Source organism: Anneissia japonica, unplaced genomic scaffold (genome assembly GCF_011630105.1).
Source record: "Anneissia japonica isolate Jap-2015-1 unplaced genomic scaffold, ASM1163010v1 scaffold287754_len4335492_cov202, whole genome shotgun sequence".
In the NCBI taxonomy this organism is placed as follows: Eukaryota; Metazoa; Echinodermata; class Crinoidea; order Comatulida; family Comatulidae; genus Anneissia; species Anneissia japonica.
Genome location: NW_022705543.1, coordinates 155261 through 169824, shown reverse-complemented (window position 1 = coordinate 169824; position 14564 = coordinate 155261). Strand labels below are relative to the sequence as shown.

The 14564-nt window shown below is 34.8% G+C and overlaps 1 protein-coding gene across 1 annotated transcript in view; it reads left to right on the top strand.

Annotated features, from left to right (window-relative positions):
• Positions 1–3712: 3712 nt before the first annotated feature.
• The window catches only part of LOC117105685 (ALK tyrosine kinase receptor-like), a gene marked incomplete in the record, with an annotated part of 67280 nt that continues 56428 nt past the window's right edge, over positions 3713–14564 (top strand). The window contains 2 exon segments of the mRNA XM_033246911.1: positions 3713–3884; positions 6832–8000. Coding sequence (XP_033102802.1) covers positions 7292–8000 — 709 coding nt within the window.

Here is a 14564-nt window from a genome sequence, read left to right as displayed (position 1 = left end):
TATATATCTATATATATATATATATATATATATATATATATATATATATATATATATATGTGTATATATATATATTAACTGTCTTTAGTTGTTTCATTGTAATTTGTATGTCTACATATTTAAGATATAGGCTAAGGTCTGGAAAATCCGAAGGAAAACGTACCGGTACTTAATAATTCACTTAGTTTTAAGAGTTGTCCTGTTGTGTAATAAATAAAATAAATAGTTACATATTAACGTATAGTTCCGAATACTGTATTTACAATCAAGAAAACAGGTCTGATTTATAGGGCCTATAATTCAATAAAGTTTTCTCATTTTTGTATAATTCCAAATACGAACCATCCCCAATTAAAGACCATTTTCTGCAACCACATTATGTTTTATCTTTATAAACATTTTCTAATTTGAGACAAAAGCTGCTAAAGACATTTGTGTTCGTAACTGAACATACAGTAACTACAATATCATAAGGATAAACATAGTTTTTCGTCATTTTGTAATAAAACAACCTATAATAAGAAATATTTGAGTGTTAATTTTGTTTTCTTTTAAACTGCAAAAAGGGCTTTGCGAAGAGTCAAAGTTGAGTGTAGGCCTACTAACTCTCTAGCTACATGAGCCCCTTTTTATGAGGACGTATATCTTGTTTGAAGCCCATTGGTTCTCATCTGGTGGCCCGCGGGCCATCTCGGGCCTGCGAGTGCGCGAGAACTATCCGAACATAATAGTTTCCGTTAAGCTTGGACCTATATTTCTAACCTTGATAATTTTGCATTCTGTTTTGCCTACTAGGTCTGTAGCGATGTAATCAATCGCAGCAAACAGCAAAGAAAAGAAATAATGACAAGACAAATTTCTTAGGTCAAGATGCCATGTGAGCGTCTAGCGGCTTATTTTCAAAAAAAATCCTAAGGGGAACTCCTCTTCCCAAACCCTCGCACCCCACCCCTTCCTACTGCTCGCACCTGCTGCGCTCGGATTACGCTACGCGCCAATGTACACCTCTTGCCTTAGCCCTTCAAATGTTCAATAAACAATGTTGCGAAATATAAGAGCCCCTGCTGTAGCCATTGGTCAAAGCCGCTGTTTGCCATATTCTGAGGAAGATTCAGTGACAGTAGAGTACTGCATTATGCACATGCATTCTGAAGCGGACATGCAATTGCTTGTAGTTTATGTGCAGCATAAACACGATACCCGTGAATCAACTTTTAAGACAAAATAAAATGCGTGTGCGTGTGTGTGAATGTACCGTAGGTGATTATGTACTACATAATAAAAACAAATAAAACAAGATAAATTAATGAAAATGTCAACGATAATAATGAGGTTAAGGTGGTTATGGAATCTTAAGCCAGTAGCTATGATTATTGTCGTCATCACTCATTTCATTACCTTCTTCATCATTGTCGTCGTCATTATCACCTCATCGTCCTATAATTATTTCATATTTTTTCTGGTTATCTAAATAATAATAATAATAATAATAAACATTCTTCTGGTACGTCGAGTACGGTGGGACAATTGTAAAATTATCCTTATTCAAACAACGCGCACCTCGTTCCCCCGTCCACTCTAAAAAGAAAAAGCTAAACTCATGATTTGTAGTGCTCTATTAGCTAACTTTCACTGTCGATCTTTTCGTCTATCTGCCAATAATTGACTAAATAATTAAAGCTGCTTATAAAGTAATGTAAAGGCCTACCAAAAGTAAACACACTGTACAAAAGATTTATTTAAAAACTTTTAAATTTAAATTTAGTTGATAGTACATCTCCAGGGCCGGATTTAGGGGGGATGCTGGGCCGGCCCCGGCCCCTTCCTTTTGGAAAGTAAAAAAAGAAAAAATAACAGAAAGAAAGAAAAGGAAAAAATGATCGCCCAAAACACCTCAGAGGTTATTTTTTGGGCGTCTAGAAAACAAAAATTTCGCGGGGCATGCCCCTGGACTCCCTTGAGTTGAATTATCTTGATCCCCTTACATCTCTGGATCCGCCCCTTATCTCCATACCTAGAAAATCAAGCTGTAATGTCTCAAGCCGAATTAATTCGACAAGATAAAATTGTACCAGACTGTCTTTTACTCCAAATTCGAAAGATAATAGATTAAGATTTACTGTAGTTTATTTTCTTCTACGGATTTTATTGTATTGTGGAGATGAAATAAACATATTTACAATATTGATACTTTTACTTCCATTAGTAACCATTACCGTCATAGGCGTAGATCCCGGTGGGATGGGGATATATCCCCCCCAATATTTGACAAGGGGGGATGGTCCCTTGTATCACCCCCCCCCCCAATATTTTGACTATGTATGGGATAAAATGGAGCTTTACACACTTCAAAAGACCGTCACAGAAATAATTTCAATGACTTATGCGCTTACAAAGATGAAAAATTAGCATAATGTATTAATGTTGATAACAAAATTATTTTATCTGGTACCAATCTAAGCTCTTCTTTCCTTAGATGTCAGATGTGCTTGCAAAGCAAGCCACATTTTCACACTGATGGGTGTGTACGACATCAGTAATTTTATGTCAATTCCAAGAATTTTTAATCACCCCCCCCCCCCACCCCCCAATGAAAATTACTTTTCTACGCTACTGATTACCGTATCCATTCCCTAAACCTAGACTCGAAATAATAATGTTCGATGGGAACATATAGCTCTAGGCTAATTTAGTAAAAGAACGATATACGGTATACAGTATATAATAATACAGTAATCAATATCCCTGCCTCGAAGATTAAGATTCAGGATGGTGCCCGATGGATCATTAATTTATATATGAAAAGTAATAAAATATACAATACTTGATTTCATTACTTTGTGCCCGGAATGATGTTCGTTGGTATTAGTGTACTGTATAGTTGGATTACTTGCTAAAATGCGTCAAGGGCTCCGATGGTACTCTCGAACCAGGGCCCCTCAGAACTTTTACGCTACTGATTGAATCTATTTTGGAGCCTGACAAGCTGTAAATATACCATAGAATTTTTGCTCTCCGACGATTAGTAATCCCCACCCCGACAGAGGGAAACCCTCTCCTCCTCAGTTGAACTTTTTTTTCAGTGGCACCCACCATTAAGGCAGTGTATCGGATCTCTAAACAAATAGGCCTATTTTACAACATCAAAACATACAGATTTACAGAAAAAAAAAACACATTAAAAAATCACAAATATACACTTTTCAATGGCTTAAGTAAAGTAACAACAATGTATTTATAATTGAGGGAAGCGTTTATTTTCAATGGTGTAAAATGGATACGGAGGCCTATATACTTAATAAAAGCTTTAATTTTACTGTATGTAAAACAGCACATAATTACCGTCAAAATGTGTTATTGTGTGATAATAAAAACTTATTGGTGCCAACCAGGTTAGAAAAAAATGCAATTCTACGGGAGTAGAACATTTAATAGAATGTGTTGAGAATGTTGCTTCCGTTAGATTTTTTTACAGTCATTTAGAGGGGCGTTTATTCGAGGAAAAGTAAACGTAGGGCGTTTATTTGTAGAATGCTTTATTCCAAATGAAGCTCCAGGGTGGGGGGTCAGGTTATTCGCGGAGGCGTTTATATAAAGCGGGGCGTGTATTCGAAATACGGTATGGATATAATTTTTTCTGATGATAATTCTTTCTTGACATACCCCCTCAAGATTAGTTAATACCCCGTAGCTAATAATGGTGAAGTCCAATCAACAAACTTTAGCAACGACGGAAGTTGTAATCTTCAATGTTTGCAGTTTAAGTGTTGATTGATGTTTTGAACGTGTGATTGGAAGTCGTCACGGTAGATTATTATTAAAACATCCACTGGTCGATCAACAGGCACATGGCACGAGAAGGAGACCTGGCTATATCTAACAAAGTAAGTATTACTGCAGTTGTGGAGCTAGTACTGGCTGCTAGGTCGTGATTTGTTTTCCATACATGGGATTTCCCTTCCCCGTATTTTCCAACTTGAATACCGCAAAAAAAACCCAAAAAAAACAAACCACTGCTTGTTAACCGAACTTGGCCCTGTTCTTGACTCATAAATTCTCCTTAACAAGGAGGTATTAAATAGTTTGGCCTCAACTATAGATATAGGTCATGGTGGATATTTATGCAAAATTTAACTGAAACTTCTGAATCGACCATGGAGGTATTTCGACGAGACCTTCCATCATGTACAAGGCGACCTAGAGGGCCAAGGCAAATGGTCAGTGGAGTATAACGATTATTCGATTTCAGGATTGAGGCCTTTGGCTGAGGTTTCTACAGGTATACTGGTGTGAAAGAGAGGTAGTCAGTGGTGTACTGTATGCCGTGCTTATAGGGGTATTGAAATGGGGGACTTGGAAGGGGAGCTGATGGCAGAGCATGAAGGTGAAGTTGGAGGGATTGAAAAGTGAGAAGGTGATAATGATATAGTTGGCAAAATAGTACTGTGCATAAAAAATTTCTACGTGGGGTGCATGGGCGCAATCTTTTTATTGGGAGGACATGTGCCCCTCGCACACCCGTAGCCAAGCCCCGCAGTGCGTGGCAGATCTCCTTCCGTTGCCTGTTTTATGTTTTAAGGACGTGTACTTATATTCTCTACACACGTTTTGCTTCCAGTGCCGAGTTTAGACAGTATAGCTTAATAATAATATTAAATATTTAAAGAAGCTAGTGAATAGTTATTCTGGTTTACGGGTATGTTTGGCAGGTCAACATATGATATGATAATTAATAACCTAAGCCTATTTATTAAGTTAAACAGGGTTGGCCAACTGATGATTCCAATTACAAAAGTGCTAGGCCTTTGATGTAGGTGAGTCAAGGTGTAATTCACACCTGAGAGCACTTGAATGAGAAAAGCATGGTTCAAAGCACAAAAATTGTAGGCTTAGCCATTCGTCTGTGCTGTTTTATTTTAAATCAGTCATACTTGTACCCTTAGTTAAAATCATCCTAGTAACTAATCTGTGAGACATTCCAAACAGATCTAAAGTATTATTGATTAAAAATTTCTGCTGTATTCCTTTTAATTTAGGTGCTTTCATTAAAAAAGATCATCAGCCTAAATGAAAGTACCAGTCCGAAATAGGAAGCATGATATGGTCTAATTTTATAGCTCCATTGACCATTCTGGGCCATTTTAAAAATATCTGCTAATGCATTGGCCTGTGGTGGTCGATTTCAAAGTATCTCAATATTGTGAATTGTCACGCTCCCATTGAATGTCAAAGTCAAAGTGGTAGGCCGTCAATTGTTAAATTATTTTCTATATACTTACAACTTAACACTAGACCATTTTTATCATTAAAATAATTATTATTTATTATTTGTAATTTTATTTTTTTATCATAATTATTTCTCTGCATTAATATTATATTTTTATATTATATTGGTATACTAAAAATAATATTTATTATTTTTAGTCTTGATTTTGCTTTCTGTCTAATTAATCTCGTAATAATGTAACTGCAAATGGAAGATAATAATATTTGATCTCAATTCCCGTTTATTTCATGGGTTTACACACTTCAAATGTATTTTATATTAAGTATTCAGCTAGAACCCATTAACGATTAGAAACTGAATTTGTAATGGACTTTTCCAGAGTGTCAGTCAGAACTGGGCTAAAGTAGGAATACACACCTGTCCCACAAATTCATGTGTCTGGCAATGGTGGCACCAGCAAGTGGCTCTGGAGCTTCCCCATCAGACAAGTCAAGCCCCCACTGGCTGAGCTCGTTGGATAGTCAGACCAAAACAAAATTAAAAAACTTGTCTTTCACAGTCGTAGAGTGCCATTTCAAGCCATGCAGAGGTTCCTATTTAAAAAAAAATCTCCCTCCCCCTCATTAAGCATACAAGCTCAAGCCCCCCCCCCCGGACAACTTAGCCCACCAGAAAATGTACCCTAGAGCCGCCACTGGTGTCGGGGTACATTGACGCTGTCTAGCTACACCTCCAGTAATAATGTATCACAAATATTTTATGCAATATTATCCAAGATCGTCAATCACTTTACAAATATCTTGAGAGATACTGCATGTAAGGTAACCTAGCACAATGCACTTTTTTTCGGCTAAGCCTCACCCCTTAGATATTGTTTGCTAAGGTCCCACAAAATGACAGTGTAAAAGTAATTGAATAATAATAATTCCATACTTCTATAGCGCATTCTGCAAAAAGCCTCAATGCACTTTACAAAAAGAAAACAAGCAGTAAATAAATTTTGACCCAAAATGTGGTACTTAAACTAAAACTGTTCCGAAAAAAAAAGCATTTGCGCTATCGGTATATGTATCCAGAACAGGACACCGATATATATATACGGTTTTAGTCGAAGTCTCTTCGTGAAAACAGTGACGAAATATATACCAAAAAAATAGTACATGTTAATGGAAGAATTTGTAAATTGTAAACCAATTATACAGTGAACCATATAATTTGTTTCTATTCATTGTTAGCTTTATATTTCCCCCCCCCCCTCCGTTTTGTCACTAAATTTTAAAATTTCAATACATATCAATGTTATGACATACAGTATTACAAAAAGTGCTACACACTTATCCATTCAAAAAATATTGTTTCCCCGGTATACGGGTACTTAAACATTTTTGAAATTCTGACTAATCAGGAGAATATACTATTATTATTTCCTCTTTTTAAAATATATCAGTCCCTCTCTACCAATGGTTTTATATCAACCCAGTTCACTACTTCATGTTTATGTTAACAATTTGGTGTCTTTATTAAAGGAATACAGGAAGCAAAAAATGAAGAAAATTACATGGTAATAATTATTATTTAATTTATTTTTTCCTTTGATGCATTAGGAATCAAGATAAATTGGAATTCATCTCCATGACAACTGTAAATATTGATCGTTTTAATTGGCCGATTATGGAACGTGCAGATAAGCAAGGCTATTTCCTGCGAAGATGTTTATGACTTGATGATTTCTAAGAGGAAATTATCAAACAGGTGAAATATTTTCATGAAAGAATGAAATTATGTTTTTAAAAACATAATTTGGTAAAAACAGAGACCAATAAGGATTGTGCAATTATCCACTTTAAGAATTATTAGAACATGACGTCTGCTTGTGAAGATGACTGTTAAAGGGATTTTATAAGATTGTTATTAGAATCATTTGGAAAACAGAAGATAACATTTCTACAAGAAAACAAGCATGGAATTTGTGATTGACAAAAAGGAATGAACTTTTATTATATACATATATGATACATATCAATTTTAAAGATTTTATACAAATTTTAAAGGATTCATATAAAAATGGAGAAGTTAATTAGTTGTGTCCAAATTTGTGTATTGTTTACTTGTATTAACTTAGTGGTACCCTACAATACTTTGCATCGGTCATATGATTTGAACCCAACCACTGATACATTCATTGACGATAATATCAGCGAAAATTATAGTAAAGACTATCTTCAGCTATACTGGCGCTCTGCATTTGACCAGAGTCGAATATTAATGAGGTTCGACATCGACAAATTCAAGAAATTAAGTAAGTGGGGCTTGTTGGACTCAACGAGCCTCAGTAATACCACCCTACTCAGTGCCAAATTGAGGCTGACTTGTATAGCAGGAAGCTTAGATAATGTTGTACATGCATCAAGAATTGTTCGTTCATGGTCAGCGGAAGCTGTTACCTCTACCACTAGAGGCGAAAAAGGTGAACTATGGTCGATGACCTTCGTAGAAACTAGAGGAGAAGATGCGACCTCTGCAATTGAGAGTAAAACTTTGACTGTAGACGCCAAATTGACTGCTGAAAATGTTGTGTTCGAAATAGATATGAAGGAAATATTTGAGCATTGGTTAGAAAATACAGCGTCAAATCATGGTCTTCTTTTATGGTTACAGAATACAACATCATCAGGCGCCAATGACATTGTGAAATTTGCCTCCACTGAATATGCTCTAGTATCCTTCCACCCAGTTATAAATGTAGTTCTTGAAGATGAGGTTTTCATTAAAGGTATGTGTTTAATTTTTTTTAAACCTTTTGTAATTATGGTAACTCAGACGACGTTATAAAGAGGTGGGAGATGGGGCATACACGGATGTTAACCAAGTAAAACAAGCCATATAATTCAAATCATTGAAGTGCAAGGACAACAAAATTGATATTCTGCCAATTATTAGTCTGTTAAAACTTTATGGTGAAAGTCACTAAACAAATTTGAATATTTCAGAGTAATATTTATTACATTATCAATAACAATTCAACATTTGAAACTCAATAAAATTAAATGAAATTCAAATAATACCAATTAAGGGCATTGTAAACAAAAATACAAATTTTGGGGAACACTTTTGAACAAAATATGCCTATTCAAAGTATGCAGATTTAATTTGATTGGCTATAACATTTGCTGTGTCTGAAGCCCAAACATTTTGCTGTGTCTGAAAGCCCAAACATACTGTTTATAGCTTGAGAAGGAGTTGATTTTAAAATGCAAGTATCCTTTAATCTTTGTTGCATTTTTATATTTTACTGTAGTCTTGCAGTAGAAGGAAGATCAAAGAAGGTTCTTTGGGATTTTTTTTTTTATAACAGGAAACAAAACTATTGATTACTTGCCTTGAGGCTAAACTGTTTCCTCAATGGTTTTGATATTAGTACAGTAGTAATACTTTTTGATTTTTCAATACCGGGCTTAATCTTTTGTAACTGCATGATTAATGCTGTGAAACACAATTGAAAAATTGCCTTTACCATGAACCAATAAATAGGTCAAGAAACAATAGAACACTACAATGTATGTAAAAACATGAATTCCACGGAGGAGACTTACTGTTTCTCAACCCAGATTTTATGATCTGAGTGTCTTTTTTTTTTGTAATACAGTAGGTCATTGTATGTACTTGAAAAGAAGCAAAAGCGAAATGAAGTTACTTTCTATGAAATCTGGGAAAACCCTCAAGAAATAGAACAATGAATTGCTCAAAAGAATAAAGAAAATGTTTTGAACATTTTCCAATAAAACAGATCAGAACAATTTTTAAAGCTCTGTTCAGACTATTAATTTTTTTGTAACAAATTTGTGTGATGTGCCCATATATGGGCATGATGTGCCCATATATGGGCATGATGTGCCCATATATGGGCATGATGATGTCATGTTACACCCAAATGTGGGCACATTGTATCACAGTTGTTTGTTACATAAATCTCTACAGAGCTTAAGTTTTTGAACAAACTTTAGAATAAAGTTCTAGATTGACAGTTCTAAAGATAAACTATCATGGAAAGATGTCTTTGATGGAAAGACGGAATTCCAAGATAATTTTCTTGGAAAGATGGGATTATCTTGGAAAGCCGGAATTCCAAGATAATGTATCTTGGAAAGACAGAATTCCAAGATAAATTATCTTGGAAAGACGGATTCCAAGATAAATAATCTTGGTGTACCGTCAAAGTTGAAAGATAAATTCTCTTGGAATTGGAAAAAAATTTTAGGGGGTAAAAAGAAGCGTTTATTACTCTGAAACGTGAATCAATATAAATACCTAGTCCTAGAATCAATATAAATACCTAGTCCTAGAATTTTCATTCTTTAAATTCATGAAAATACAGCTCCTGAAAATTTAATACATGGGATCTTTCGGCGATTCCCCTACCCCATGGAAATTTGACGGTTCCCAGTCATGAACATAATCATAAAAAACTCATACGTACTGTACATGGAAAATCCTTAAGCATATATTACTCATTTAATTTCTTAATCAATGTATTTATATATAGAAAGAGGAAGTTAGGAGATTAGGGGTAATTACAGGTTTACGGATGCAGCTAATCCCTGTGGTCTGGTGGAATGCTTTAAAACCACTATCAAACAGGTTAGAAATTACAGTATTTTCAGCATTGCAACCCATGTTTGTACTTTACATCATTTATTGTTTATTTTGACAATGAAGGATAGGGGTGTGGCTTTGTTTGGCCTGGAGTGGGGGTGCAAAACAGCCTTGTGGGGTTGCAAAAATTGAGAATGCATAACTAAATCCTTAGTATTCCAATGAAAATTTAATGGTCATTTTTGGTATTTTAACTCACTCAGTGGAACTCATTTGCCATCATGCACACCAGCCCTCAATCTCCCATGCCTCAGCCTATGCTCATGAAGGGATTTATCCAACTTATCTAGGAGGGATTAAGTCTTCCTCCCTCAGGGCCAATGCCATATTCTTAAGCAGTCAACCCACACTACTCTAGGGTATGTGATCTTTCAAGCTAGGCAAATGCTGCAGCAGTTGTTGTTGGCAGTCGTGATTCCATGGAGAACAGCAACGCGACGAGCTGCTCGCAACTGATTGCACTTAATGAATCCAATCAGACTGCCACTGACAATCAGTATACTGCCTTGTACTCTATCTTCAAGCTCGAACACAGAGCGGAGATTGGGACATGCACGGTATAGTCTAACAGTTGTGAAACCATCAGTAATTTTACCCCTTGACTCTGACCAGATGCTCTAGATAACCCCTTGTTTTACAGCACCCCCTCTCCTGTCCGCAAATTCCTAGAGACATCACTGTTCTGGGTAAAGGTATTTATAATAATACAGGAACTTGTACCGCGCCTTTTGCCACTTGGGATACAAGGCGCAATAAAAATAAATAAAAAAGATAACCAATTGGTGATCAACAAAGACACCAGAAATGACAAAAAAACAGAAAAATTTGGACAGTTAGATGAGATTTACTTAGGGAACAAATGTTTCTTAAGAAGCCGACGAAAACCAAGATAACAAGAAGCATGTTGTAACTTGCTAGGAAGATATCAATTTAAAAAAATTATTGAATAAAAATTTAATGCAGTGAATAAATATTTCATTATCAATAAATAATAAGTAACATATAGAAAGAAATCTGCCCAAAACAAATCTCTTCGTAATAATAAAAAACATGGACCTTGCATATTTAAACAAAATTTTATGTATATTTTTTTTTATTTTTAACATTTTATTAAATATTACTATCACATACTGTCTCTCAGCAGCTTGTACCATGGAAAGAAGACCAAACGTTGAGTGGTATTTACACATCTTATCTATCTTCTAAATTTACTTTCAATATTGATTCCCATTCTAAATGTACACATAGTCGAACTCAAAATAACTCATTGTAACACAATGGACATGACTATTTTATCTTTAAAAAAAATTTTAATTCTTAATTAATTATTATTGTATATTTAGGAATGTTTACAGTATGTTAATTACAGTACATTGCTTTTCAACATTTGTTTAATATGTAATTGTACCCCTTTGAAAAACAGTAGGCCTACTTTGTACTGAAAGTGCATGCAGTAAAAAGATGGAATAAATAAATAACGTTTTTTATTACAAACACTATTGTAGTTCAGTGATATACTTTTAATTAAAGAACATACTAAAATGATGATTTAATATAGGAATTCTTCTTCAATGCTCCACTGTACATTGAAGTAGGTTTAGTCTTTCATCATGACATTAGATGGTTGAAACGCAATAAATCTTTGGTTGTTAGTCCGATGGGACATGACAAACTAACTCAAAGTCTTCCTTAAGCAATCAATAGTAATTTGATGATTTAATAGATAATTATAAGACAGTTGTGAAATGTGGTTTCATCTCTTAAAAATAGGCTCCCAGCGGGAGTGTGTGTCTACTACCTTATACAGGAGTTTTTGTTTTTTTAATTTTATCTTATGTTCTCAAAATGCAGATGTGTGTATTATTGTAGTGTATCTGGATTTTTTATGAAAATTTTCTTTCATAACAATATTCTGTATAGGCCTACTATTATATTACACTAAAAACACTTTGAAAATGAGTAACTCCTGGAGTTACCATGTTATGTCGTTGATCACGAAGAGTACTACCTTGTTCTAGAGGGCGTCCTTCAAATGACGGTAAAAGGCGTTCGTGGCGAATGCATGCTGCATCTCTATAACGTGTGTTCGAGTTTCGAACGCAATTTTGTTCAAGTTCCAAACGCTATTCGATTCAGAGCCATAGATAGAGAGTTTGGCCAACTCTGTTTCACGGGATTCGATATACGCGTATGTGATTGGGTGGATCGCAATCATATGACTTACACTGGCCATGTTGTCACCAAAACAAGACATTAAAGCTATACGCGCGCATGCGTCTGGGCTGTTTAGTAACGACATGGCGTCCATGCGCCAAGTTGGCCAAACTCTATCTACGGCTCTGATTCGATTGTCAATAGAGCACCCCCTACATCGTGGTAGTACCTATCATGCCTAAACCGGATTTACCCTTTTCCGCCATCTTTAATTGCTACATCATGACATAGTGTCATTTGTGTCTATGCCCCCATTGGGGGCAGTAGACACAAATGCATAGTTCATGTACGTTAGACTTTAACCTACATTTTTTTTATGAACAATATTTAGATTTTGTGCAGTGTTGAAGAAGGTATACTGTAGATCACTGGATTCAACATTCAACATTTTAGTTAATTTTCTGTTTATTAGTTAACAGTAGAACCCCTTCTTTGTAACACCCCAATAAAGGATCACTATTTTGGCCAGAAAACAAATGACATATATCTTTTACTATGGCCAACCCCTTTTCAGGGGACATTGCCAGCGGTAGATTAGAGGGGGCCCATGGAGGGACTTTAAAACTCAGCCCTAACATATTATTAAGGGAACACTTTTTCTGGTCTCCTGGATGTTCTCTTAATAGGGGTTTTATTCTACTGTGTTTATTTACTTATGTCTCAATCAGCAATGTGCTACAATATCTATTACTGTTATTAATATATTACTTATTTATGTAATGCATATAGTCAGTATACTATATGGGCTATTGTAAAACCTGTATATCGAATTGTTCTTAAGGCCTCTTTTCTTGCTTGTACAACCATGTTGTCAGGAAGTCGCACTTCCCCTCCTGACATGTGCTTCTTACTACTCCAACTTGTTTGATTCTTAGAAAAAGTTGGTTGAAGCGGATTTCTGATTTTTTACAGTGATAAACCACAGAGTATTTTTTATAATCTTTGTTGTATGCCAACTTTGCAAATTCTTTTTTGGCAACTCATATGAATAATTTATTCAAAAAAATGTGTAATACTGTATCTGGCAAATAAATTTACTTTAGTATTAAACAGTAATAATAATTCAAAGTATTCCCTCCCTAAATAAGAATTAATAATTAATTGCTACAGTAATTTTAAAGAATTACAAAAATTATTAACAATGATTAACGATTCTATGGAATTATTAGCAAATTTACAGAATTTTAACTTAAAACTACCATAGATTCTGAATTGATTTGTTTGTCGATTGATTAATTGATTTTTTATTTAACTACTTGATTGATTGATTAATTGATTAACATTCATCTGTTTATCAACAAGCCCAGACAGGCCCTACTTCTCTACAATCATCCCAAATTTGCGAATGGCAAACTGTTTCATGAACTACCTATTATTGAATGTACGATACATGTAACTGTCTCTTCTTTAATGTACTGTACTTTCTGTTTTTCCAAACATATGTTTGAATAAAGTAAACATCATTTCTAAATATTGATATAATAATGTCAGAAGAGTCAAGAAGAATGTGTATCTTTGTGATTGTGAAATAACCTAGGGACAACCAAACAATGTAAAAATGTAATGTATGTTTATATATGGCTTTTGTTGAAAATCATCAGGATAGTGCAGGGTTGCCGTTGGTGACATGGGTTGGCCGCACCCCTGGTGACATGGGGTGGCCGAGACCCTGGTGACATGGATTGGCCACACCCCTGGTGACATGGGGTGGCCGTGGTTCAGCTTCTGCCCTGGTCGATACACCAAAATATATCCCCAGCTGTATTCTATTCTGTTATATAAAACGACCAATGACTTTATCCCATCCAAAGTTTAATTCCAGCAAAGAGTTTTATCTACAGTAAGGCCAACAACATTGGGAGGTTTCAAAATCAGAGCCTCTTGTATTAAGGCATAATCTCTTTAAACTGCTTTGCTAACTTCACCTTGGCAATACTCTACTACATAGCATTAACGAAGGTTAAAGGTGCAGTTGGCCATATTTTCAGTATTAAAAATATACCTTGGTATTGTAAATGCCAATTAAACAAATTATACACTAACCTAAGTTAATTGAGTTAATAAAATAAGGGCATTACTTTTTACTGGTAAATTCTTAATTTTTTTTTTCAATATATATTGTTTTCATTATTTTGAATAATTGAATAATAATTTTGAATACTTGAACAATGTCTTCTAATATTAATTGAATAGTTGCTCATAATGTATATAATTTTACTTTTTTATATATTACTTTTTATTTTCACTATATTGTATATTCTCAGTGTTTAAAAAAAAAGTTAATGATTGTTTCCTTGAACTTGAATAATTGCTGCGAAGCAGCCAATTCATATTCTTGACAGCAATTTGACCTCTGAAAGGTCATTGTTTGTCCAAAAAAAGTGCCTAAGACGACTGAAAAGCGGAGTTTTTTTCTTTCGTTCTGCCAGGTAAAATCAATTACTTTAGGCGACGTTTGTAGACTAACCTA